The following is a 27871-nucleotide window of genomic DNA, read 5'->3' as shown; positions in this document are numbered from 1 at the left end:
ATTTTGTCTTACTATCTTGCTATCAGAAATTAGAATTTCTGTACATAAACACTGTTTCTGAAATAACATAATTGTTACCATTTGATAGTGTTTTATGGTGTAGAGCATTTATTTATAGTTAGATTATTTTTTCTCTCTCATGAACTTATACTCTATTAGCCACCATCTAATAGATACCATACTTTCTTTGCTAGATTCTAGAATGTGGTTTGTTATGTTTTCATTTAGACAAATGAAAGTTGGTAAGGTTTCAAGCTTTGAAATAAGCCTGGAAATTTTTCCAATGTGATAGAAAATGTTGAAATCAACCATAAATTATCTCACAACCAATATTAAGTCTAGAACTCTGAATTTTAAGAAGACACCAGTCCATTAAGCAAACAGATGAAATACACTTTGCCTAAAGGTTTATCTGCAGTGCAGTCAATTGTAATTCTTAATAATGAGACAAGGAAGAGAAATTTGGACACCTGGAACTGAAACTACACATCATCTATTTAATTATTAGTGGATATTAGTTATTATTGCCTAAAGTTGGATCTGATTTAGTGTTCTTAGAGATTTCTGGCATAGCCTTTAATTTAAATCTTGTTATTAATTTCCTGTTATTTATTTCCCCAAGCAGTGAGCTATAAAAAGTGTGTTATATAACACTGTGGTGTTTGAATGTGTTCAAATCTGGGTACTTTATGGTACCCAATAACTAAAACATAATAAAATCATAAGTCAATGTCTTATCATTACCACCATTACCACTGAGACCACAATCATTACCACTGAGAGAAAGAGAGAAAGAAAGAAAGAAAGAAAGAAAGAAAGAAAGAAAGAAAGAAAGAAAGAAAGAAAGTTAGAAGAAAGGGATCTCGTCTAATTTTGATCAACGTGTAGTACCAGAAAAGTCATTTTTTCCTGCACTAGGGTTCTGTTTCTTCTCTTGTAAGGAGTGGGAATAAGAACAGCTTTCCTCACTGGTGGTTTGCAATTCTCTAGGGAAAACATCTGTTCAGATATATTATTCTCCTTAAAGCAATAGAATGAACTATTCAAAAATTATTTTTCCTTTAAGATTTAAAATTTGGGAACATAAACTAATAAGCTCCGTATTGTATCCCAAGCTCCTTGTGTAGTGTCTGGCCCTAGGAGACTCTCACCTACTAAATACCTGACACTTGGAGGGGATCAGGCAGATGTGTTCATGACTCAGTCATTCTGAGTGTTTTTATGTCCTATTTGCACAGTTCTAACCACAATGATAATTTTGAATATTATACAGTTTTAATGTTACCCCCGTAATGTTCTACTTGTTAGAGGCATAATAAACATTGATGCTAAAATAAGACTTTGACTATTGTAATCTGAGCTGTTACGAAATGACTCTGCCTTCCACTTAAAATAGGTGAATCTGCTGGAGAAAATATAACAACAAAAATTAAAAAGCATAGTTGCACTCAAAACCAAAAAGGGGAAATCTCTATGTGCCAGAAAAGAAGAGGGAATTTATGTTTATCGAGATGAGCAGGAACTGAGTTTCTGTACTTCAGGTGGCGATTACTAGAACGGCATAGGCATCAACAGGTGAGCATTGGGCTTAACCTTTATGTGGGCACAGGAGACTGGGTGTCAGACTTGTGTGAGGCAGGCAGGGGTCTATACAGAGACAGTGCTCCTTCTGAGAGATGGTGATCTAGAAAAATTTTCTATCTGCCAAGGAAAACTAAAAGGAACTTGATGTGTCCACCTAGGGCAGTGGGTGGAAAGTGTTGTCTATGAGGAATTAGAAACCCAAACTGGGACCACTTCCTGGGTGAGGTTCAATATCAAATTCTCCTTGTTAAGTTGGAATTCTAGTCTGAGAAGTTAACGTAAGAACTTCTCTCTAGCTGGGGAAATCCGCGAAGTACTACAAGAGGCCAATACAAAACCTTTCCATGGGTTTCAGTCCAGGGAAACACAAAACAACTTTCTCTGAGGAAAATCTCAGTCTGATAATTAAAACCACGTAAGGATATAAACCATCAAAAAGAAGAGTAAAGCTCAACAAGTTGAATAATTCATACCCCCGAGTTGTAGATATTAAGATGAATCTAAAATAAATTTTAAAAAATAATATTTTAAATGTTTATTTAATTAAATGAAACAGAAATCACAAGACAGGAAAAGGGCAGTATAGAAAAAAAGGTGAATTTTAAAGAAAATGATTAAATAGCGGTCAGGTGCGGTGGCTCACGCCTGTAATCCCAGCACTTTGGGAGGCCAAGGCAGGCGGATTCCCTGAGGCCAGGAGTTTGAGACCAGCCTGACCAACATGGAGTAACCCTGTCTCTACTAAAAATACAAAATTAGCTGGGTGTGGTGGCACATGCCTGTAATCCCAGCTACTCAGGAGGCTGAGGCAGGAGAATTGTTTGAACCTGGGAGGCAGAGGTTGTGGTCAGCCAAGATCGTGCCATTGCACTCTAGCCTGGGCAACAAGAGCGAAACTCTGTCTCAAAAAAATAAAAATAAAAATAAAAAATAAATAAAATAAAATAAATCATAATTATATAGCAATTACAATAGTAAGAAAGAAAGTTTATGTGTGTGTTCAAAAATAGACTCTAAATAATAGAAGAGAAAATGATTGAATTGGAAATGAAAGCAGACAAATCAATTCTTCTGAGAGATTAATAGATGGAAAACATTGAATGAGATTTTAAGAGATAGGAAGTATATATAGAGAAGCTCCAACATGCATTTCAAAGGAGTTGTGGGAAAGAAGAAAAGATACAATGTCAGATCATCTGTAATCAAAGAGATTAAGATGGAGAATTTGCAGAACACCAAAATTCATATGGACTTTTCCCATCATGTGGATTCTTAAAACAACCCACACCTGGGAATATTATAGTAATATTATAAAATCACATTATGATGAATATACAATATTTTAAAAGAAGCCAGAGAGAAGAGACAGATTAACTACAAATGAAAGACAGATTGCAGACTTGTCAGCAATAATAGTTGCTAGAATATGATGAAATTTTTTTCCAGAATGCTGACGGATAATAAGCATCTTTTTGATGTTATGTGTCCGGTTAATTACAAGAAGAAAGAGAGAGACAGAAATAAACAAATGTAATGCCAAATACTGAGACATTTTTACACTTTAATAGATTGGATCCTTATTGGTTCACAAAGAGGGGGTTGAGTCTGGGGGGAAAGAGAGGTTATAATGATGAGTGAAAAAGATGGTAAACATGTTTGTAAATCTATCATAATAAATGAAAAAAATCTTATGACGAGCATTTCATGGGTTTAAAAAGAAACTAGAACTAAAGTACTAGACAGTAATAGAAATATGTGGATTTGAGTTTTTAGCCATTTGCATTATTCGATAAAAGCTTAGTAATTAACAGTTAAACTTGAATTTTGTTAAACTACACATTTATGTTAGATATGTAAGGATTACTACTAAAATAATAGAAACAGAACTGTAATTTCCAATTCAATATAAAGGGAAAAATTGGAGGGAGTGTAAGGGAGAGTAAATCAATTTAATTGAAGGAACATAAGAATAAAATAACGAGGCAAAGAAACGCATAATAAATAAAAACCACAAACAAAGATGATAGAAATAAAAATAGCTAAATCAGAAAATTAAAGTTAAAGCAAAATGATTATAGCCATCTATTATGGGAATTTCAAATCAGATGAAAATTCAAAATCCAAATATATGGTGTTAATACAATGTTGAATGAGATAATCAAATTGCTTGATAATATACATGGCATATTTTTATGTTAAAATGCACAATACACAAAGGGCAATAGGTACTTTTTGTGGATATTCACAGAGGGAGTACAGGCACAAAAATATGAATAGGAAGGCTACCTCCCAAATTCAGAAATATGGTTGCATCTCATTAGCAAAGTAATGGAATGGAATTAAAGAGATGACTGTAATGGTTTGATTCTATAAAACAATTTGAAGCAATTATGGAAAATGGTAGTATTTGTTAAATATGGGTGATGAATACATGGATATTTGAGAGGCAGTGAGAATGGTAATCTGTTCTGTGGGTTCTGGAGCCAGACTGCCTGTGCTCAAATCTTTACAGCCCTTCTGCTTATGAAATATGGGTGAGCCATTCGTCAGTCACTTCACCTGTGCCTTAGTATTAGCATCTATAAAATGAGAAAAAAAATACTAACTTCGTAGAGCTAATGCAAAGATGGAATGAATAAGTGCTAGACATAGAAATCATTTGAGTCCCTGGCTCACGGTAAGCACTATTGAAGGTTATTATTATTTTTCTGTTTTCTGCATGTTTGAGATATTTCATGTTGAAAAGATAATTCAAATTAATAAAACTGTTAATGGATAGGTAAAATTATAATACATCTTCAAATCATAATCAAGATAATCGTCATCAAAGCAAATTAAAATTACTAATAAAAATTCCTACATGGTATATATAGATGTTTTTAGAGCCTCAATATCAGAGTTAAAGAAGACAGTCTTATGACCATTGTATCTAATTTGTTTTTCCATTTGTGACTACACAGGTGATCCATGGACAGAATGGATTATGTGTGGATACATACTTGGGAAGTGTTTCAATTTTTTCATCTTATGTGGTCACTACAAAGAAAACACAGAGATTCTAAAATTAAACCAGTGTTTATAAAACAAAGTGCAAGATTTTGAAGCATCAAATAAAAAACCCAATGTTTTTGTGTTTTTGATTCTGTAACACATAGACAAAAATGCAACATACATTTTAATGTTTAGTTGTTCTCCCAAACATGTGCCCTTTAAAAATTGTTTGTTGACAAATCATGCCTTTTCTTAATACAATGTTTCACATGTAAATGGGAAACTGTTTTCAATTTTTAAAATAGGTTATAGGTGTTAAAGTCAAGCTGGCCTTCTCCATAAGGTTTGAGAGATTCCTTAGCTGTGGGTAGATCAATCTTTACTGTATTGAATCCTGAAATATGCTTCTTGGAGTCGGCCATGAGAGAAGTAGGCTTTTGGTCATGTCTACAGTCAGATCACGCACCCTTGAAAGTATTGTCCTGGCACTTTGTCTGAAAACACTGGTTCATTTCTTTATTCATGAGATCTTAGCCTCTATATCACAGTCCGTCATTATCAGTCACAGTGGCAGTTCCTTGTACCTGTGTTTCTCTTGTCCCTAAGAGCCTCCCAAAATGAATGTGAGTTACAGCACCCAACCCATGTTTACATATTTACAGTGTATGTGTTATCCACATTTGATTAATATTTTCAGTGCTCTCTTGTGTGACGTAATATCAAGTAATAAATTAATTGTATTAATATAGTTTGTCTAGATTATAATTTAATTGAAATTTTAATAATCTTCATTCATTTACAGTGGTAAAAGATATATCTATTAAAAATGTTTTCTCCATTTTCGATTCTAACTTATTAAAAATAGCTTTTAAGTATCTATCCTGGCCTGAGAGTCCCTCAGGTTTCTGGGACCTAGACTTGGAGCCACTGAACTCTTCCAGTACAGTTGTTTTATAGATGAAACCTGAAGCCCAGAGAGAAGAAACTAGGTCACTGAAAAAAATATGTTTGCTTCCTATATGTTAATAGGCACTATGCTAAGAACTAGGTATTCTGTAATAAATAAAAGTTACATGGCCTCACCCTCAGGGATGCTACAGTCTAGAGTGGGAAATAGATAATAAACAACAAAGAGAAATAGCTATCTAGTTACGAATTGGACTACGTGAAATGAAGGGAGGAAAAAAAAAAAACCGGGTGCTGCCAGATAATGTCTGTACAATGTGGAGGCAGATTTAGGTTGGAGGCCTAGACAAGACCTCTATGAAATTGTATTTATGCAGTGACTTGAATTTATTTCAGGAAGAGAATCAATCCAGGCAGAGGGAAATGCATGTGCAAAAATCCCTAGGTCTGAATAGAAAGAGGGCACATGTGCCTAGAGCTTAGTGAGCCAGGAACAGAGTAAATTAAGATGATGATGAAACTGTAGGCAGGAGCCAGATGGTGCAAAGCTCTCCCGGCCATGCTAAGGGTCTGACGTTTTATTGTAAATGAAATGGGAAGCTGTTAAAGAGTTTAAGCAGAAGAGTGGCATGATCCAATTTATATTGTAAAATATTACCTTGACTGTAATGTGGTTTGGAAGGGAAAGAGTGTTAGTGAGGTGGCTGTTAGTGGAATCTAGCCCAGAGCACTTGATGGCCTGAACAAAGGTGGAGGCAGTGGGGATGGAGAGAAGGAAACAATTGGAATTAGACCCCAAATGTCTGGATCCCACTGCCCTGCATATGCCCCTGCGCCACAGTGCCTGAATTTACCAGGGTCAAGGCTGATGGATGTGTTCTTGGCGCTCTCAACTGCTCTTTTGCTGAAAGTATTATTACACCACTAGAACTCACCTGGTTGACTCTGCAAAGGCAAAGCATTTTGTGTGTGTGTGTGTGTGTGTGTGATGGTATGAAAAGATGATTGACAAAAATCACATTTAACAACCATAATAATATACCTGAAAGTAATTTACATTTGGGCTGCATGAGGGAATTCCTGAGGCTTGCCAACCTGGATAAACAGATCTCTGATATCCAAGGCAGTTTCAGGACAAGTCCAATATTTGTGCAGCTCCCCTGATGTCAGGGAACTGTCATGCCTGTGCTCGCCCAAATAATGTGTCCTGTTCATTTATTTCTGGTGCCAAAAGATGTGTCTGTGAAAAAAGAGACTAACTGAGAAGATTTTTCTATGCCAAATGAGGATGCTTTTATTACAGAAGACTTTCTGTGTGCATAGAAGTGTCTACAGCCCTGCCACTTTTTTTTTTTTTTTTTTGTGACAGGAGGCCAAAAGCTATGTTTGCAACTCCAGTTTAGTGTTTGCTTTTAATTCCTGGCCCCTGGCTTTATAGATTTCCACAGGGTTTGTGGGCTGATCACAGTTAAAGAAGTAGAGAGATGTATTAGCACGTTAGAGTTCTTCAAAAGACAACTGACGATTAACAATGAGGTGTAAAGAAAAATCTTCCACCCTGGCTCTGGCATGGATTAACTCTGTAATTTAGCACTAGTGATTTCACCTCTGTAAGCCTCAGTTCCCTAATATATATGTAAAAAAAAAAAAGCCCAATGATAGTACCTGCCTTAAATTATTTCAATGAAAATTCAGAGATAATCCACATAAAGTGCCTGGCATTTGTTAACTGCTTGGCATTTCCTTTCTGTGAATGAACCTCAGGAGAATTTGCCCATTGCTACTGTTTAACTAACCGTGGGTTTTCCTATCTACATTAATTCTGTCTGAAAGTTAAATCTACCATATACGCATGGCTTCCTAGTCATAGAGCACACTATAATGTGTATTCCTAATTTCTTAGAACAGCCTTTAGTTCAGTGGGTCTTAGTTATCTAAACAATTTCACAAGAAGCAAAGTATGGCTATGCATGAAGAAATGAAATAGCTTTCTGGATACCGTGCAGCTCCTTTGGGGTAAGATCAGAAAACCTCTGGGAGGCACAGAGCTGGAAGATCCTGGTATATTAAAGAGCTCTGACTCCAGGGATTGGAAGATGTGCTGCCACGCGACTTTCCCCTCTCCCTGGTGTTTTGTTTCTTCATATGTAACATGAGCCTTGAATTAGATTATCTTGAATGGCTTGTCTGGCTCTGAAATCTTAAGATTTTAGGATTATCTTCATGTTTGAAGTGTCTTGTGGTCGGCATTCTCCAGCAATCATTTTTGAGCTGCCTGGAAAGCCATGTTCATTCCAGGTCTACTTCTCTGGGTGATCATTCGAGAAAGACCAGGGAGTTGTAACCCAGTGAGGGGGACCAGTGTCAAACTCCCCTCCATGAACAGAGATTCTTAAAAGGCCAGAAGGTATTTGGCTTCATGGGAATGCCTACGTTAAGCTTTCTTCACCCACACCTTCGTTAATATTCTGCATTTAAATAGTGCTCCCTTAGGAAGATGATGATTGATTCGGATTCGGATTTGGGATTTGGATTTACAACTGAAATGAGACTTTCATTCTTAAGGTGGCTGAAACGTTAGCACACCAAGCACAGTCAGTCCTCTGGTCGACAGCTTTTTCCATCCCCATTGCCACTGCCTATCTAAGGCCCTTATTATATGGAATAGCTCCCTAGCTGGCTCCCATAACCACAGTATCACCCATTCTAACTCAGCCTTCACTATTATTCCCAAATTTGACTTTCTAAAATACTACCATCATAATTTTAGCCTCTGACTTAAAATCCTTCCAAATTTTCCCATTGCTTAATGCATTGGCCTCTGAAGCACGTGGGGCATGACAGCCATGGCATATGAAAAAAAACTGTTACAACTTTTTTTAGATACAGGTTCCCACTCTGTCTCCCAGGCTGGAGTATAGTGGTGCAATCATAGCTCACTGCAGCCTTGAACTTCTGGGATCAAGCAATCCTCCCACCTCAGCCTCCCCAGCAGCTAGGACTGCAGGTGTGCACCACATGCCTGGCAATTACAACTTTTGTTTGTGTTTTTCATTGATCTCATTTTAAAATTCCTATTTTGTGTTATATTATATACAAAATTTACAGAGTGGCACATACACGTGGCATAAATTATACATGTACATATATGAAGGCTGTAGATTTAAAATATTTTACTGATAGAGATGTATAATTAGAAAAGTTTGGAGATCATTGATTTAAAGAATAAAGTAAAACTCGTTATTAGCTTTGCTTAAAGATCCTCAAGTGTCCTGGACCCTGCTTCTTTTCTGCTGTTGCCTCTAGCCCCTGCATGCACCCCCATATTTCCTTCACCCTGACCACAGCCATCTACATACCTGGTCCCTGCACATGCTAAGCACATGCGTCTGTCTGTGCCCTTGCTCCTGCTGGTGCTGCTCAAAGCAAAATCCTCCTGCCTATTCTAGGCTAACTATAAAATGGTGCTTCACCTTTAAAGCTTTTTTCAACTGCTTCTTGTCCCAGAACCTGCCATCCCAGGTAAAATTAGCATCCCCACTCTGTGATTCCATGGCATTTTGTTTGTTCATTTATGACAGCACTTTTCATCTTCACTGAAATAATGATTAGTTGTGTATGTGTCTCCCTGATCAGGCCGTGGGTGCCTTCAAGGCAGGAATTGCATCTTACTCATCTTTGTACCCAGCACCTAGTGCATGTCGGAAGTCAATAAATGGTGCTGGAGCTATTTTAAATTTTCATGAGCATATTACAAAGAAGAATCTAGGAGGAAGGGGGCTAGTGCTATGAGGAATAAAACTGGCTCAGTACAAAAACCTTGTCCCTACTGGTATTTCACATCTTAGCTCAGTTTTCCTACTCTCCGTCTCCTGTCTTCTACAGCACAGACTGCTTTGGTGAAGAGGAAACTCCAAAAATGAAGGTTTTTTTCTTTCCATTTAGCTTTGAGACAGTATGAAGGCTAAGGATTGCCTGTCTCAAGGTCATTCGATTCCTGTTGAAATGTGAGGCAACTCAGGGCTTTGGAGACTGTACAGTTTATGGAGGAGGCTGCTATGCTTGTCAGACTGTGTTCAGTGTGCAGGGCAAAATTGGAAGAAACGCACTAGACGCCAGAGGCATTATATTAAAAGGCTATAAGCAGCTCTTTGTACAAATGAGAAGCTCCTTTGAAAGTCACAGGTGACAAAGGAAAATGCCAGGTATATCTTATTACTTTCATTCCTTCAGCATACAAACACTCCTCATCTACCTTGTGCCTGGCACTGTGTTAGGTGCTGGGATAGAGTTGATGAATAACGTCTCTGCCCTGAGAGGTTCATAGTTCAGCAGCAGAGACAGGGGTGTAAACAAGCACCTCTAAAATAGTGCACAGCTCTCCTAACCTATGCACAAAGGAGAGGAAGTGATTAATTTTGCCTCAGGGTGTCAGGGAAGACCCTGTGGAAGAAAGCTGTCCTTAGAAGGCTCTGGAGGACCCCTAGGCAGAGGAGGAAGGCAGGGGTTGTGCATTTCAGGCAGAGGTATCTACAGAAGCAAGAGAAAGCAAGTAGAGAAAGGGCTGGTAGACTTTCTCATTAAAGGGTCTGTTAGTAAATATTTCAGTCTTTGCAGGGTATAGGGTATCTGTTGCAACTACTCACCTTTGTTGTTGTAGCATGAGAGCAGAGGCAACGCATGAGTGAATGGGCATGGCCATGCTCTAATACTGTTCAGATTAAATGAGCAAGAAAATGAAAAAAAAAACTTTATTAACAAAATTGGCAGCCACAGGGCTATAGTTTGTGGACTCTTGGTATAGTGGAAGGATCTTCAGAGAGCCTCTAATCTGTGGGTTATTAATCTTTACAATTATTAGGATTGCTTTACACGTGCTGCTCCCTGCTCCTGGAGTGTATTTCTGTTAGATATCCTTAATGGTTTCCTTCCTCTCTTTCTTTAGGCCTCTGTGATGTTATCTTCTATTCGTTCTGTCCACAATAGCACATCCATCCCTTGCGTGCTCTATCCTTTTATATTGCTTTAATTTTTATCATAGCACTTATACTAACATTTTATTATATACTTTATTGTTTACATGTTTATTTTCCATCTTCCTACTAGAATGCACGCTTTATGTTTTATCCTCGGTTATATTCATTGGTGAGCTGGAGCTGACGGTGCTCACCTCTTTCCAGCTTCACATCTATGTTCAGTAATGTCAAGTAGTAGTTTTAAATCAGTCATAGTTGAAGTAGTTGCACTGTGGAAATCATCCCATGGAAGTCTGGTTTTGGATTTTTTTTTCTGCTGTTTTTTTTGGCAGGGGAGGTAGGTGGGGGAGAGTTGATTTACTAGCATGCACTGATTATCCCTTTTGCCCAGAAGAATAACTGTCACAAACGCTGCTGCTCAATAAATATTAATTTTTAAAAAATAAAATGTGCCATTAGTATCTATTGATAAAGAAAATAGAATGCACTTAGTTAGAGACTCCTCTTGGAATATTAGCGCTTTTGGGGTTGATTCATGACCCTCAGCAAGGTAGCTGCTGATGGTGTCTCTCATCTTCATTTGACTGATGGGGAGATTGAAGATGAGGGACAGGACGTGACTCACTTTACTCCACAGAGCAGATTCTGCCAGGCTATAGTGACACGTCTTCAGCCTTATCCTTTCAGTTCTGGAAAGTGTTCCTCTAGGTCTGTTCACCGCAGTCTGTTGAGTGAATGAGGGGCCTCAGGCCTGCTTCTCCTTTACTAAATAACATATATTTTTAATGAATCCCCATAGCTCAGTAGAGTTGCAATTTTTCAGTGTGTTCAAAAGTCCAGGTAAGTTCTATCCCTTTTCAAATGCTTACTGTAGCTCATTTCTGATTTGTCTGGGACTTTGATTTATGTTATGTAAATATGCCCTAGTCTATACCCTTTAGTTATGATTGGTCAGAAATGTATTTGCTTATGAACATTTTCTAACCCTAATAGTCTAATTTTGAAGTCTGCATCAATGTAATGCCCCCGAAGCCCTTGACAAGAATCACATTTAACAGCTTCTTCAATCTCATTTCCCTTAAGTGGACAACATTAAATGTTAATACAGAAGGCACATTTGTAAACCCAAAGAGACTGATTAAAAGAACTCGTCAAACTACTCCACAATCCATGTTTAACATTTATAAAGAAGTTTACGTTTTCTGGATGCCTGGTAAACAGTCTTTTTAATTCCCTGTCTTAAGCACCGACTAAGGAAACAGAAAAGTGAAATTGTATTTAGTGGACCATCTGGCTTATCTCAAAGCTTTCCAGGACATCAGGGTTAGAAAAGACCTTCCATTCTCACTCAGAGTGTCTCCGCCTTTGGAGACATCCATGTCCTTCACAGCTGCTCTGACCTGTAGTTTTTCTGCTTCTTTCTCGTTATGTCCAGTGATAGAAAGCTCACTCTTTTCTTAGGCAACCTGTTCTGTCTTTGAATACAATTAACAGAAAGTTCTTTTTAATCTGCATTCCTGTAACTTTCACCCATTGGCCCTAGGTCTATCTCTGTGGAGCCACTCAGAACAAATTGGCTGCTTCTTATTTGAATTTTCAAGAATGTGGAGACAGCTCTCCAAATCCTCCCTCTTCTAGGCTCTCACATCCCTCCAAATCCTTCCTTTTCTAGGCTGCATGGCCACTGTTAATTCAGCCATTCTTCATGTGATGGTCATTTATACCCTCTTTATTTGGCTCCTTTCCTCTGGACATGTTCCAGTTTTGCCAGTATTCTTTTAAAGTGACCGAACACTGCTAGAGAGTGGCTGTGACTTTGGGTCAAAGTGATGCAGCTTCCTTGAATCTCAACAAAAAATGAAAAATGAGAAAAGAGTACCTCATACAGTCAGTTGTTATGCATAATAAATAAAACCATAGTAAAAGTATCAGAAGTGTGCCTGCCATGAAGGAGATGGGTTCAAAATGCAGCCATTGTTATCAAAAGTACTATTAATTCTCTAGATATGGCCCCCATTACATAATTTTCATTATTGTCATAATAGTTTTCATTTTAGATTGGAGTTTATATGTAGTACCTTTCTCTTTTTTTTTTTTTTTTCTTTTATTATTATTATTATTATTATTATTACACTTTAGGTTTTATGGTACATGTGCGCAATGTGCAGGTAAGTTACATATGTATACATGTGCCATGCTGGTGCGCTGCACCCACCAACTCGTCATCTAGCATTAGGTATATCTCCCAATGCTATCCCTCCCCCCTCCCCCCACCCCACAACAGTCCCCAGAGTGTGATGTTCCCCTTCCTGTGTCCATGTGTTCTCATTGTTCAATTCCCACCTATGAGTGAGAATATGCGGTGTTTGGTTTTTTGTTCTTGCGATAGTTTACTGAGAATGATGATTTCCAATTTCATCCATGTCCCTACAAAGGACGTGAACTCATCATTTTTTATGGCTGCATAGTATTCCATGGTGTATATATGCCACATTTTCTTAATCCAGTCTATCATTGTTGGACATTTGGGTTGGTTCCAAGTCTTTGCTATTGTGAATAATGCCGCAATAAACATACGTGTGCATGTGTCTTTATAGCAGCATGATTTATAGTCCTTTGGGTATATACCCAGTAATGGGATGGCTGGGTCGAATGGAATTTCTAGTTCTAGATCCCTGAGGAATCGCCACACTGACTTCCACAAGGGTTGAACAAGTTTACAGTCCCACCAACAGTGTAAAAGTGTTCCTATTTCTCCACATCCTCTCCAGCACCTGTTGTTTCCTGACTTTTGAATGATTGCCATTCTAACTGGTGTGAGATGGTATCTCATTGTGGTTTTGATTTGCATTTCTCTGATGGCCAGTGATGGTGAGCATTTTTTCATGTGTTTTTTGGCTGCATAAATGTCTTCTTTTGAGAAGTGTCTGTTCATGTCCTTCGCCCACTTTTTGATGGGGTTGTTTGTTTTTTTCTTGTAAATTTGTTGGAGTTCATTGTAGATTCTGGATATTAGCCCTTTGTCAGATGAGTAAGTTGCGAAAATTTTCTCCCATTTTGTAGGTTGCCTGTTCACTCTGATGGTAGTTTCTTTTGCTGTGCAGAAGCTCTTTAGTTTAATGAGATCCCATTTGTCAATTTTGGCTTTTGTTGCCATTGCTTTTGGTGTTTTAGACATGAAGTCCTTGCCCATGCCTATGTCCTGAATGGTAATGCCTAGGTTTTCTTCTAGGGTTTTTATGGTTTTAGGTCTAACATTTAAGTCTTTAATCCATCTTGAATTGATTTTTGTATAAGGTGTAAGGAAGGGATCCAGTTTCAGCTTTCTACATATGGCTAGCCAGTTTTCCCAGCACCATTTATTAAATAGGGAATCCTTTCCCCATTTCTTGTTTTTGTCAGGTTTGTCAAAGATCAGATACTTGTAGATATGTGGCATTATTTCTGACGGCTCTGTTCTGTTCCATTGATCTATATCTCTGTTTTGGTACCAGTACCATGCTGTTTTGGTTACTGTAGCCTTGTAGTATAGTTTGAAGTCAGGTAGTGTGATGCCTCCAGCTTTGTTCTTTTGGCTTAGGATTGACTTGGCGATGCGGGCTCTTTTTTGGTTCCATATGAACTTTAAAGTAGTTTTTTCCAATTCTGTGAAGAAAGTCATTGGTAGCTTGATGGGGATGGCATTGAATCTGTAAATTACCTTGGGAAGGATGGCCATTTTCATGATATTGATTCTTCCTACCCATGAGCATGGAATATTCTTCCATTTGTTTGTATCCTCTTTTATTTCCTTGAGCAGTGGTTTGTAGTTCTCCTTGAAGAGGTCTTTCACATCCCTTGTAAGTTGGATTCCTAGGTATTTTATTCTCTTTGAAGCAATTGTGAATGGGAGTTCACTCATGATTTGGCTCTCTGTTTGTCTGTTATTGATGTATAAGAATGCTTGTGATTTTTGCACATTGATTTTGTATCCTGAGACTTTGCTGAAGTTGCTTATCAGCTTAAGGAGATTTTGGGCTGAGACAATGGGGTTTTCTAGATATACTATCATGTCATCTGCAAACAGGGACAATTTGACTTCCTCTTTTCCTAATTGAATACCCTTGATTTCCTTCTCCTGCCTAATTGCCCTGGCCAGAACTTCCAACACTATGTTGAACAGAAGTGGTGAGAGAGGGCATCCCTGTCTTGTGCCAGTTTTCAAAGGGAATGCTTCCAGTTTTTGCCCATTCAGTATGATATTGGCTGTGGGTTTGTCATAAATAGCTCTTATTATTTTGAGATACGTCCCATCAATTCCTAATTTATTGAGAGTTTTTAGCATGAAGGGTTGTTGAATTTTGTCAAAGGCCTTTTCTGCATCTATTGAGATAATCATGTGGTTTTTGTCTTTCGTTCTGTTTATATGCTGGATTACATTTATTGATTTGCGTATATTGAACCAGCCTTGCATCCCAGGGATGAAGCCCACTTGATCATGGTGGATAAGCTTTTTGATGTGCTGCTGGATTCTGTTTGCCAGTATTTTATTGAGGATTTTTGCATCAATGTTCATCAAGGATATTGGTCTAAAATTCTCTTTTTTTGTTGTGTCTCTGCCAGGCTTTGGTATCAGGATGATGCTGGCCTCATAAAATGAGTTAGGGAGGATTCCCTCTTTTTCTATTGATTGGAATAGTTTCAGAAGGAATGGTACCAGCTCCTCCTTGTACCTCTGGTAGAATTCGGCTGTGAATCCATCTGGACCTGGACTTTTTTTGGTTGGTAAGCTATTGATTATTGCCACAATTTCAGCTCCTGTTATTGGTCTATTCAGAGATTCAACTTCTTCCTGGTTTAGTCTTGGGAGGGTGTATGTGTTGAGGAATTTATCCATTTCTTCTAGATTTTCTAGTTTATTTGCATAGAGGTGTTTGTAATATTCTCTGATGGTAGTTTGTATTTCTGTGGGATCGGTGGTGATATCCCCTTTATCATTTTTTATTGCATCTATTTGATTCTTCTCTCTTTTTTTCTTTATTAATCTTGCTAGCGGTCTATCAATTTTGTTGATCCTTTCAAAAAACCAGCTCCTGGATTCATTTATTTTTTGAAGGGTTTTTTGTGTCTCTATTTCCTTCAGTTCTGCTCTGATTTTAGTTATTTCTTGCCTTCTGCTAGCTTTTGAATGTTTTTGCTCTTGCTTTTCTAGTTCTTTTAATTGTGATGTTAGGGTGTCAATTTTGGATCTTTCCTGCTTTCTTTTGTGGGCATTTAGTGCTATAAATTTCCCTCTACACACTGCTTTGAATGCATCCCAGAGATTCTGGTATGTTGTGTCTTGGTTCTCATTGGTTTCAAAGAACATCTTTATTTCTGCCTTCATTTCGTTATGTACCCAGTAGTCATTCAGGAGCAGGTTGTTCAGTTTCCACGTAGTTGAGCGGTTTTGAGTGAGATTCTTAATCCTGAGTTCTAGCTTGATTGCACTGTGATCTGAGAGACAATTTGTTACAATTTCTGTTCTTTTACATTTATTGAGGAGAGCTTTACTTCCAAGTATATGGTCAATTTTGGAATAGGTGTGGTGTGGTGCTGAAAAAAATGTATATTCTGTTGATTTGGGGTGGAGAGTTCTGTAGATGTCTATTAGGTCCACTTGGTGCAGAGCTGAGTTCAATTCCTGGGTATCCTTGTTGACTTTCTGTCTCGTTGATCTGTCTAATGTTGATAGTGGGGTGTTAAAGTCTCCCATTATTAATGTGTGGGAGTCTAAGTCTCTTTGTAGGTCACTCAGGACTTGCTTTATGAATCTGGGTGCTCCTGTATTGGGTGCATATATATTTAGGATAGTTAGCTCTTCTTGTTGAATTAATCCCTTTACCATTATGTAATGGCCTTCTTTGTCTCTTTTGATCTTTGTTGGTTTAAAGTCTGTTTTATCAGAGACTAGGATTGCAACCCCTGCCTTTTTTTGTTTTCCGTTTGCTTGGTAGATCTTCCTCCATCCTTTTATTTTGAGCCTATGTGTGTCTCTGCACGTGAGATGGGTTTCCTGAATACAGCACACTGATGGGTCTTGAGTCTTTATCCAGTTTGCCAGTCTGTGTCTTTTAATTGGAGCATTTAGTCCATTTACATTTAAAGTTAATATTGTTATGTGTGAATTTGATCCTGTCATTATGATGTTAGCTGGATATTTTGCTCGTTAGTTGATGCAGTCTCTTCCTAGTCTCGATGGTCTTTACATTTCGGTATGATTTTGCAGTGGCTGGTACCGGTTGTGCCTTTCCATGTTTAGCGCTTCCTTCAGAAGCTCTTTTAGGGCAGGCCTGGTGGTGACAAAATCTCTCAGCATTTGCTTGTCTGTAAAGTATTTTATTTCTCCTTCACTTATGAAGCTTAGTTTGGCAGGATATGAAATTCTGGGTTGAAAATTCTTTTCTTTAAGAATGTTGAATATTGGCCCCCACTCTCTTCTGGCTTGTAGGGTTTCTGCCAAGAGATCCGCTGTTAGTCTGATGGGCTTCCCTTTGATGGTAACCCGACCTTTCTCTCTGGCTGCCCTTAACATTTTTTCCTTCATTTCAACTTTGGTGAATCTGACAATTATGTGTCTTGGAGTTGCTCTTCTCGAGGAGTATCTTTGTGGCGTTCTCTGTATTTCCTGAATCTGAATGTTGGCCTGCCTTGCTAGATTGGGGAAGTTCTCCTGGATAATATCCTGCAGAGTGTTTTCCAACTTGTTTCCATTCTCCCCGTCACTTTCAGGTACACCAATCAGACGTAGATTTGGTCTTTTCACATAGTCCCACATTTCTTGGAGGCTTTGCTCGTTTCTTTTTATTCTTTTTTCTCTAAACTTCCCTTCTCGCTTCATTTCATTCATTTCATCTTCCAGGGCTGATACCCTTTCTTCCATTTGATCGCATCGGCTCCTGAGGCTTCTGCATTCTTCACGTAGTTCTCGAGCCTTGGTTTTCAGCTCCATCAGCTCCTTTAAGCACTTCTCTGTATTGGTTATTCTAGTTATACATTCTTCTAAATTTTTTTCAAAGTTTTCAACTTCTTTGCCTTTGGTTTGAATATCCTCCCGTAGCTCGGAGTAATTTGATCGTCTGAAGCCTTCTTCTCTCAGCTCGTCAAAGTCATTCTCCGTCCAGCTTTGTTCCGTTGCTGGTGAGGAACTGCGTTCCTTTGGAGGAGGAGAGGTACTCTGGTTTTTAGAGTTTCCAGTTTTTCTGCTCTGTTTTTTCCCCATCTTTGTGGTTTTATCTACTTTTGGTCTTTGATGATGGTGATGTACAGATGGGTTTTTGGTGTGGATGTCCTTTCTGTTAGTTTTCCTTCTAACAGACAGAACCCTCAGCTGCAGGTCTGTTGGAGTACCCGGCCGGCCGTGTGAGGTGTCAGTCTGCCCCTGCTGGGGGGTGCCTCCCAGTTAGGCTGCTCGGGGGTCAGGGGTCAGGGACCCACTTGAGGAGGCAGTCAGACCGTTCTCAGATCTCTAGCTGCCTGCTGGGAGAACCACTGCTCTCCTCACAGCTGTCAGACAGGGACATTTAAGTCTGCAGAGGTTACTGCTGTCTTTTTGTTTGTCAGTGTCCTGCCCCCAGAGGTGGAGCCTACAGAGGCAGGCAGGCCTCCTTGAGCTGTGGTGGGCTCCACCCAGTTCAAGCTTCCAGGCTGCTTTGTTTACCTAAGCGAGCCTGGGCAATGGCGGGCGCCCCTCCCCCAGCCTCGCTGCCGACTTGCTGTTTGATCTCAGACTGCTGTGCTAGCAATCAGCGAGACTCCGTGGGCGTAGGACCCTCTGAGCCAGGTGCGGGCTATACTCTCCTGGGGCACCGTTTCCTAAGCCCGTCGGAAAAGCACAGTATTCGGGTGGGAGTGGCCCGATTTTCCAGGTGCCGTCTGTCACCCCTGGAAGGGGAACTCCCTGACCCCTTGCGCTTCCCGAGTGAGGCAATGCCTCGCCCCTGCTTCGGCTGGCGCACGGTGCGCTCACCCACTGACCTGCGCCCACTGTCTGGCACTCCCTAGTGAGATGAACACGGTACCTCAGATGGAAATGCAGAAATCACCCGTCTTCTGCGTCGCTGGCGCTGGGAGCTGTAGACCGGAGCTGTTCCTATTCGGCCATCTTGGCTCCTCCCTCCTGTAGTACCTTTCTCTAAAGCTTGGGTATATGTGAATACACTGGCCCTAGAAGATTTTAGTATCAAAGGTTATATATACGTATTTCTTGCACAGTTTTCTATAACTGCTTTCCTATCAACCTATACTTTAATAACTGATGCACAGCTAGATACTCTCCCCTCCTTATTCTCTCCTCTCTTCTCCCTTCTTCCTCCCCAACCCTCAGTTTTAATAAGGTAAGAATTTTGCTCTTTGGAAAGGAAAGGATGATGTCCATTCAGTATATAGGAGCTGAGTTCTTGTCTGAACTCATCAGTGTGTTAGCTGTGTGACCTTGGATAAGACACTGTCTCTCTGAGCCAGAGTGTTTTTTTTCTGTTTTGTTTTTTTACCTTTGAAGCTAATGAAGTAAAGTGTCGATCCTTTCCACGTCTAAAATTCATCCTATTTCCTGTAATTGAATATTCATCCTGAGATGTGTGACCAGGACCCCTTGGCTCTGTCTCTGTTCTGGGTTTCCATTGTGTACCTAGGAAATGCTCCATAGCACTAGATGGACTGTCAAGCTGGCAGGAATGTCTAGATAGCTCCAGCATGTGTCAGCTTTTCTGAGTGGCTCTGAATTCAAACCTTCTGCTGAAATTGCCATATCATCCTGATGGGAAGCAGTATAGAACCAGAGGTCCCATCCTTTACCTTCCTTATCACTCAGCCTCTTTAAGGAAAACATTTATTACTTGCTTTTTTGGCTGTACTTAGTATTTTTAATAAACCCATTATTTTAGAATTTTTTTAATTTATAAATATGTGAAGATAGTACAGAGTTCCCATATACCCCATATCCAATTTCCCATAGTAACAGCTTACATTAATGTACAATATTTGTCACAGTGAAGAATCTATATCATTACAGTATGTTTAACTAAAATCCATACTTTATTCAGATTTCCTTCATTTTTACATAATGTTCCTTTTCAGCTCTAGGATTTCATTCAGAATACCCCATTACATTTAGTTGTTATGTCTTTTTAGACTCCTTTTATCTATGACTTTTTCCTAGACACTCATTTTCTTCAATGACATTGATAGTTTTTTTCTTAATTTTTTACTTTTAATTTGTATGGGTCCATGGTGGGTATATATATTTGTAGGGTACACGTGATATTTTGAAACAGGCATATGATGTATAGTAATCACATCATGGCAAATAGGTTATCTCTCATCTCAAGCATTTATCCCTTCTTTTTGTTATGAACAATCCATTTTGAGGAGTACTGGTCAAGTATTTTGTAGAACATTCTTTAATGGGCATTTGTCTAATTTTTTTTCTCATGATTAGACTGGGGTTGTGGGTTTTTTGGTGGAAGATCACAGAGGTAAAGTGCTATTCTCATCACATAATCTCAAGAGTACATACTATCAGCATGTTTTATAATTGATGATGTTAACCTTGATCACCTGACTGAGGTAGTGCTTTCTTTGTTAGGTTTCTCCACCATAATATTACTCTCTCCTTCCCTTTGCATACTGTATTTTTTGGAAGGAAGTCCAAAGCCCGTTATGCACAGCCAATGGAAGTTTATTTCTTATTCAGTTCACTGTCCAAGGTAGGTATTTCAATGGCTGTCATCTTTCCTTTACCTGTTATTCAGGGACCCAACATTCTTCCATTCTGTTGCTTCCATAGCCCCTAGGGCTATGTTATCTTCATCTGGCCGGTGTGAAGGAAAAGAGAGTGTGGAAGAGAATGTTTGCTTTTAAAAACCTTGGCCTGAAAGTGGCACACATCACTTCCACTTACATTCCATATGACACTCATTCATCTGCCAAACCCAACTGCAAGGGAGGCTAGGACATATGGTCTAGCTGGGTGCCCAGAAAAAAGAGGAAATGGATTTCAGTGAAATGCTTGCAGTATTTGCCACAACACTTTAGAGCACAAAAGGGAGCAAACCAACCCTTCCTCTCCTACCATCTAATAATATAGCCATCATTTCATTAAAAAAAAAGAAAAATAGTAATGGAAGAGCATAATTTTAAAATCAAGGAGTCATATGAACTGAAAAAGATTAGCTTCATAGAAAACCTATTCCATTGACCCTATTTGTCTTAGTGTCCCTGTTGTGCTATGAACATTTGTTGAGAACAGGCACTTACTTGCATGTCTGCATTTGAGAACCCTTTTCTGTATTCTGTCTATACCAGGCTGCATCATTCCCAGAGTTGTCATGTTTTGTGTGGAATGCCCTTTCTCTGGTTTCCTTACCTATGGCAATCCTACTCATTCTTTAAGTGACAGATGAAGTGCCTTATCCCAACCTTCAGACAGAACTGGTCCCTTGCTCCTTGGTGACATCACATCACTGTGATTCACTTCCTCATTTATCAGCTCTCCCACACTGGTATTATATGTAAATATGTTTCATGCATTAGACTGGGTGCTCCCTGAGGACAGCAAAGGTTTTCGTTTTCTTCATATCTTGGGTCCCCAAGCATAGTCTGATAAATAAATGTGTGTTAGCTGAATGTACCCAGGATGCTGGATATGCTGAAAAGTGGTCTCATTTTGTACCTCCTTTCTTTAAAATAGAGCAAAACATGTTCTGGTTTTCCCCATTATAAAGGAGACCCTCACTTATGATAGTTGAGTCTTCATGGAGGAGGTGATTTTGAGCTGAACCTGGAAAGGTTGGTAGGACTTGATAGATGGTAATAGACATACAACATGCCACTCAGGCTACACAGCTTTCTGTGCCCCATCTATATGATATATGTTCAGGGTATTTTTTTCAATAGATGATCAAGTCTCCTTTGAAACTTCTATAATGCAGGATGTTCATTTTCACATATCACAACATGATTAAAACGCAGACTCTGGGCCTGTTCTGGCACTGCTCTCAGAGATGGGTGCTCAGAGTCTGATGCTCATTATCCTGAGCAGGAGTTACCAACTCGAATTCCCAGGGCTCCAGCAGGGGATGGCTCCACCAGGGCAAAAGAAGTGTTTAATTACAGGTACAGAAAGAGGAGCACGAAGAAAACAAACAATCATTTACAGGCTTTAACGACTAAACTGCCGTGCATCTCATTACCAATAAAAACATGACTTCTTTTTTTTTAAAATTATACTTTAAGTTTTAGGGTACATGTGCACAACGTGCAGGTTTGTTACATATGTATACATGTGCCATGTTGGTGTGCTGCACCCATTAACTCGTCATTTACATTAGGTATATCTCCTAATGCTATCCCTCCCCCCTCCCCCTTCCCCACAACAGGCCCCGGTGTGTGATGTTCCCCTTCCTGTGTCCAAGTGTTCTTATTGTTCAATTCCCACCGATGAGTGAGAACATGTGGTGACTTCTTAAAGTGACTTTATCAAGCTTATTAGAAATACAGTGTGAATTGTAAGACAGTTGCCCTCTTCCTCCCTTCTATTGTTTTATATCCTGTACTTCTAGCCCACTATTTACTTTAGTGGCTTTACAAGCTCAGTTAATATTACTAAAGCAGAAGCTGGAGACATACTCTTTTTTCAGAATGCTTCCTTTACCTCCCTTATACCGTGTCCTTGATTTTCATAGTTGAAACATTAGACTTTAATTAGGATGTATATTTTATGGGTTTTCTAGTTTGTACTCTGTCATTATTCATTTGAAATTTGCAATGATTATAGAGTAGGACTTTTTAAAAATCTTACTATATAGATACAAAAACTTGAAACTCAGGTGTTAGATGAGTTGCTCAGGGCCACACAGCATTTGAGGTTCAAATCTACCACATCAGAAGCTGCCTGTCAGCCAGGTAGCCAAAGGGAGAGGCACATAAAGAGCTGTTTACAGCAAGGACAGAAAACCAAACACCGCATGTTCTCACTCATAGGTGGGAATTGAACAATGAGAACACTTGGACACAGGGCGGAGAACATCACACACCTGGGACTGTCGTGGGGTGGAGGGATAGGGGAGGGATAGCATTAGGAGAAATACCTAATGTAAATGACGAGTTAATGGGTGCAGCCAACCAGCATGGCACATGTACACATAAGTAACAAACTTGCACGTTGTGCTCATGTACCCTAGAACTTAAAGTATAATTAAAAAAAAAGACAGAGTTATTTGCAGTGACGTTAGCTAGCCATGTGTGTCCCTGACTTGTCCATAGTTGTGGGATTAGATGAGCCTATGGAGGAAATGCATTGAAGACAAATCAATTCTTCTATTTCTGACACCATTCAAGGCAGAGGATTCTAATGTGCTCAAAGTGCATAGAAACTCATATGAAGGAATAACCATTCAGTTTAACTTCCAGATTTTTATTGATGAGGACATTGAGGTTCACACATTTAAAAAATTATTTAACTCATAAAGATAATACATATCTATTAATTAGAATGCCCAATTTCCAGTTCAGTTCTTTGCTCATTAGTCTGCTTCCTCACTCCCAATTTTCTTGACATCTCTTTTGCTTCGTAGGACTGCTTTGAAAAAGATGTGTCGATAGAGGCATTGACCCATATTCCCAAATAATGTGAATGTGATCAAGTCACATGTGCAAAAGTCCCAACAATAGACACTTGTTATAGGGCGTAGGCCAATTCTCAAAGAATTAATCACATTAAATGCTTGACTAGAGTTCTTTTAGACCTAAACATCAATAATGCATTCAGTGTAACACACAGTGCCTACCATATTGCTTGGCAGAAAAAAGACATTCTTGGCAAACATTAGTTGAATAAATGGATGAAGGATGAAGTTGACTAGCTTAAATTCAGCGATTGTCCTTCTGAGGATACCATGTTGCTACTTCAGCAATCATATGATTTCCATCTTTGCCTCCATTTTTATCACCAGAAGCAGCATTTTTCTTTTTCTCCTCATTTTAATGAAATAATTAGGGCTATAAGTGCATTAGAATACTTCATTTTTGCTCAACAATAGAGACAAAAATGGTGATGCAGTGGAAACTAGATTGCTGCTGGCAGCCAGCACTGCAATGAGAAAGCTTTAAATATTTATATTAGCTGATGCACAAAAATTCAAATGTGTTATACAAAGGTTAGTTTGAAAGTATTTGTGTTTAGAGGGTTTTTAAAAGTTGAGCAATTCTGGTTTGAAATACTTAGATAAATATGTATGACTTGATTTTTTTTTTTTTGTACTGGAGAAATGAACTTTGGAACACTGAGGCTCCTCTCTGATGAAGTATTTAGTGAAGGTGAAATTTGCATTTCCACATATTTGCCAGTCACATCTCATGGCCATGGAAGTTTTGCTGTTGCCTGTGGTTCTTCTCATCCAAACTATTCTTTCTGGCTGAACTTGATCACAAATTCAAAACCCAGGAACTTCTGATGGAGAGCTGACATCCTGCAGAAATAGAAGTCTTATGGACCTGGTTATGACTACTAGAAACTTAGAAATTACAGAGGCATTCTGGCCTAAACAATAATTCTGGAATGGGACTATAAATCTGGTGAAATCTTGCAGTCAGACGCCCGATGCACAAAGGAAGAAAATAATTCACTTTTTAGCATGTCTCTGTATTTTCCTAATCATAATTAGCTTTTATTTATTTGCATTTAGTTTACTGCTAAAAGTGTTAAAGCTCTACCTCTAAATGGAAAAAAAAAAGCTTAGGTATGTTACTGAAATACCCAACTCCCAAATACGTAATTCAATATTTAAGCTATTGGCATTTACGTATTTACTTACAGGATGTTTTTAACAATTTGTAAGTGTGCATTTGTATAAGCCAAATAAAAATTTGAATAATTATTTTGTTTTGCAGAACCCCAGCTGAAAGGGATTGTGACAAGGTTATTCAGCCAGCAGGGATACTTCCTGCAGATGCACCCAGATGGCACCATTGATGGGACCAAGGACGAAAACAGCGACTACAGTAAGAAACATTAGCTTCTTACAATCTGATTACAAATCAAATGTAGGGCCCAGTGTATCTTATACTTAAAGCATTGCTAAGCTGCCTTACCAAACTATGCCTTTCAAACTATTTAACTATTAGTAAGCTAGTGTCTTTTCCTTTATCCTTCTTGCTATGATTTCCTACAGCAAAGACACAGTATAGGAGAGAGGTTATGCACTTAAGAGAAGGTAAGAGGCTTAAAGGTATTCCATTTAGTCAATGGGCAAGAATATACTCCCATCATAGTGTTTTTAGGCAGCATGATGATAAACACTCCTAGGAACAATACAAGCACATCTTCTAACACAAGATGGTATTTAAATCCCGGAACCAAGTGATGAACAAGTTATAGTTCAATAATGAACAAGTTGTATATTTCTTAGAACACAATTTCTGACAGACAAAAATTACCTCTTAAGGTAAACACTGAGTACGTGCATATATATATATATATATATATATGTATATGTGTGTGTGTGTGTGCATATATATGTTATTTTATGTTAAAGGCAAAATTGCTGATTTTAAAAGGAAAATATATTTAAATATTATGATTACATATGGTACATATAATAAATATATATAATAGCAAGAAGATAACGAAGGCTGATAGACCTGAAATGGAATTTAAAAATTTTGGGGGGGAAATAAAGATGCTGAGCATTCAAAGATTAATAATAATTTCTCTGGATATAGTTTTTAAGTGATCTAACTTTAGAGTTGACAAGTTCAAAAATTAAAGCAATCATCAAGGTATGACAAAATGAATTTGCAGTCTAGAAAAATTTCAAATACAAGCTTCAGAGGCAAGATTGATAGCTCTCATATCTTTCAAATTTTGCATAATCATATACGGATAACTGAGGTCAAATTCGTGTCATTCTAAAATTATGTATGGTGCCATATTGTTTCCTAATGTTTGTCTGTCTTCACTGCTAGATCTTTAGTGTTGAGCACACAATAAATGCTCATTGATATCTGTCCAAACAAGTTGTGATTCTGATGGATGTAATTTTGTGACCAGGTTGATAATCTACCAAACTGCATAAAGTAATATAGGAAGCTAGATATTTTATAGTGAAACATCTTTTAAATTATTAAGAAATATTTGAGGAAAAATTTAAAATCGCTAATGAATGAAAATGCTCTTGTCCACCCTTTCTAAGTTATTCTTTGTTCAGTTAATATTACACATTTAAAATATAATTTACAATAAATAAAAGATCTTATTATAAAGAATTTCATTTCAGTTTTCTTGCACTCAGATTTTTTGCTAAGTTGTTGATTGGCTTATTTTGGTTTGCATTGTTGGCTTGTGTTTTTGTGAAAGCATTCTTTAAAAGATTAAAGCTTTCAACTCAGTGTAGAAGAATCAGGGTACTTTTCTCTCCATGTACTTTCATTTATTGCATCTGTAATCAAATGTCGATTTAGTGAGGCTACAAACACAGATGCAAGAACCAAGGAACCACTTAGTTGTGTCACTTATCTGCACTAACTCCAAGATATTACTAGTTCTCAGGTTTTATTTCTATAAAATGTGATGGCTGGAGATGGTGATGATATATCAACATCCCTGTCAGCACCATCCATCTAACTTTAAAAAAAATTGAAAAATTATGAATTGATGAAGATAGAATCAATACCCAAGTAAGACAATTAGCCATATTCAATCTACAAAATGCTAACTTTACCCAGCCAACTATCTTGCAAACGCATGACATTTATCATGGGGCAGAGACAGAAGAGTGGAAGTGCAAGTGTGGGGTCAAGCTAGGACAAATCCTTCCTTCACTCTTTCTAGGAAAATAATTGACAATGCTTGCTCTGCTGATGCTGGGTGAACTGCTAGTGTAAACCTACACCCACGTGTACATTTGTACCTTCCTCCATGCATATATATAGCTTAGCATAATGTCATTCTGCATACCACACACAAACCCACATACACACACACGGCATAGGGCACACATTGTGTCAAATAAGTACTTTTAAAAATTCTCTGAACTCAGAAATTTAAACTAATATTTTATTAAGATAAACTACTGCACACACTTTTTAATAAATTGTTTTTAAAATCATTTAGGTGTACAAAATATAAAGACTAATACGAGTTTATCTGGATACCTACCACTAGCTTTAAAATTAATTAAAAATATCGATATAGTTTAACCTTCTTGTTGCGTTTTCCCTCATGGAATCTTACTTTCCATCATTGCCAGATATAACTCCTCCCTGGAATTTTGTATGTCTCATATATATGCGATTGAAGAAAAAATTTTAATTCATAATATTGTTTTGCATATTTCAAAGTATTTTATAAGTTAGAACATTATCATAAATATATTTTATGTACTTGAATCCCCAATATTATGGTTGTGAGGTTTGTATATGGTAATATATTAATTTGCTTTCTTTCATTTTTGTAGAATATTCCACTGTATGAATGTACACAAACATATTTATTCATTTTCCTTTTTGTGTATAATTATTGTTTCTATTTTAAGGCCATTACAAATAGTGCTGCTAAGATCTGTCTTATAGGTGTTGAAGATGCCTTCCTTAACAGTCCTTTAAAAATTACACTTCTCACCTTGGAACTCTATTTTCATATCCCACTTTCTGAAATATGTATTGTTGCTGTTTATTTATTTTTGATCTTCTTTCCCAGAAGAATGTATGTTCCATGAGTGCAAAGATTTTGATTGATGCCTCATGCATCATTAGAACCTAGAATGAATGGTCTGTAATACATAGTAAGCACTCAATACAAAGTGAGTGAATGAATGACTAGATGCATGAATGTCTCTGTCAATATGTACAAAAGTTTCTGTAGGTCATTGACTAAAGTACTGTTACACACATTTTTTTTTTTCTTTTTGAGATGGAGTCTTGCTCTGTCACCAGGCTAGAGTACAGTGGCGTGATCTCGGCTCACTGCAACCTCTGACTCCCTGGTTCAAGTGATTCTCCTGCCTCAGCCTCCCAAGTAGCTGGGGTTACAGGCACGTGCCACCACACCCAGCTAATTTTTGTATTTTCAGTGGAGACGGGGTTTCACCATGTTGGCCAAGATGGTCTCGATCTCCTGACCTGGTTATCCACCTGCCTCGGCCTCCCAAAGTGCTGAGATTACAGGCGTGAGTCACCGCGCCCGGCCCCACATATTTTTTAACTTAAAAAATCGTTTAAGACTTCAGAAAAATTACAAAGTAATAAAAGTGAATTCCTTTATACTTTTTACCCAGCTTCTTCTAATGGTACCATTTTACATAACAACATAGTGATCAACATCAGAAAATTAACACTAGTGAATATTATTTACAGAGAGCTATAGCTTTTATTAAAATGTTACCAGTTTTTCAACCAAT

At 38.2% G+C, this 27871-nt stretch overlaps 1 protein-coding gene across 2 annotated transcripts in view; it reads left to right on the top strand.

Annotated features, from left to right (window-relative positions):
- Positions 1-27871, top strand: part of FGF12 (fibroblast growth factor 12) — a 592491-nt gene that overhangs the window by 354199 nt on the left and 210421 nt on the right. For both annotated transcript variants that reach the window (XM_054482314.2, XM_054482313.2), the window contains one exon: positions 24366-24476. In XM_054482314.2, the coding sequence (XP_054338289.1) occupies positions 24366-24476 (111 nt within the window). The remainder of the gene's footprint in view (positions 1-24365; positions 24477-27871) is intronic.

The sequence above is a fragment of the Pongo pygmaeus genome, chromosome 2 (assembly GCF_028885625.2).
Source record: "Pongo pygmaeus isolate AG05252 chromosome 2, NHGRI_mPonPyg2-v2.0_pri, whole genome shotgun sequence".
Lineage (NCBI taxonomy): Eukaryota > Metazoa > Chordata > Mammalia > Primates > Hominidae > Pongo > Pongo pygmaeus.
This window is presented reverse-complemented; position numbering and strand designations above follow the sequence as displayed.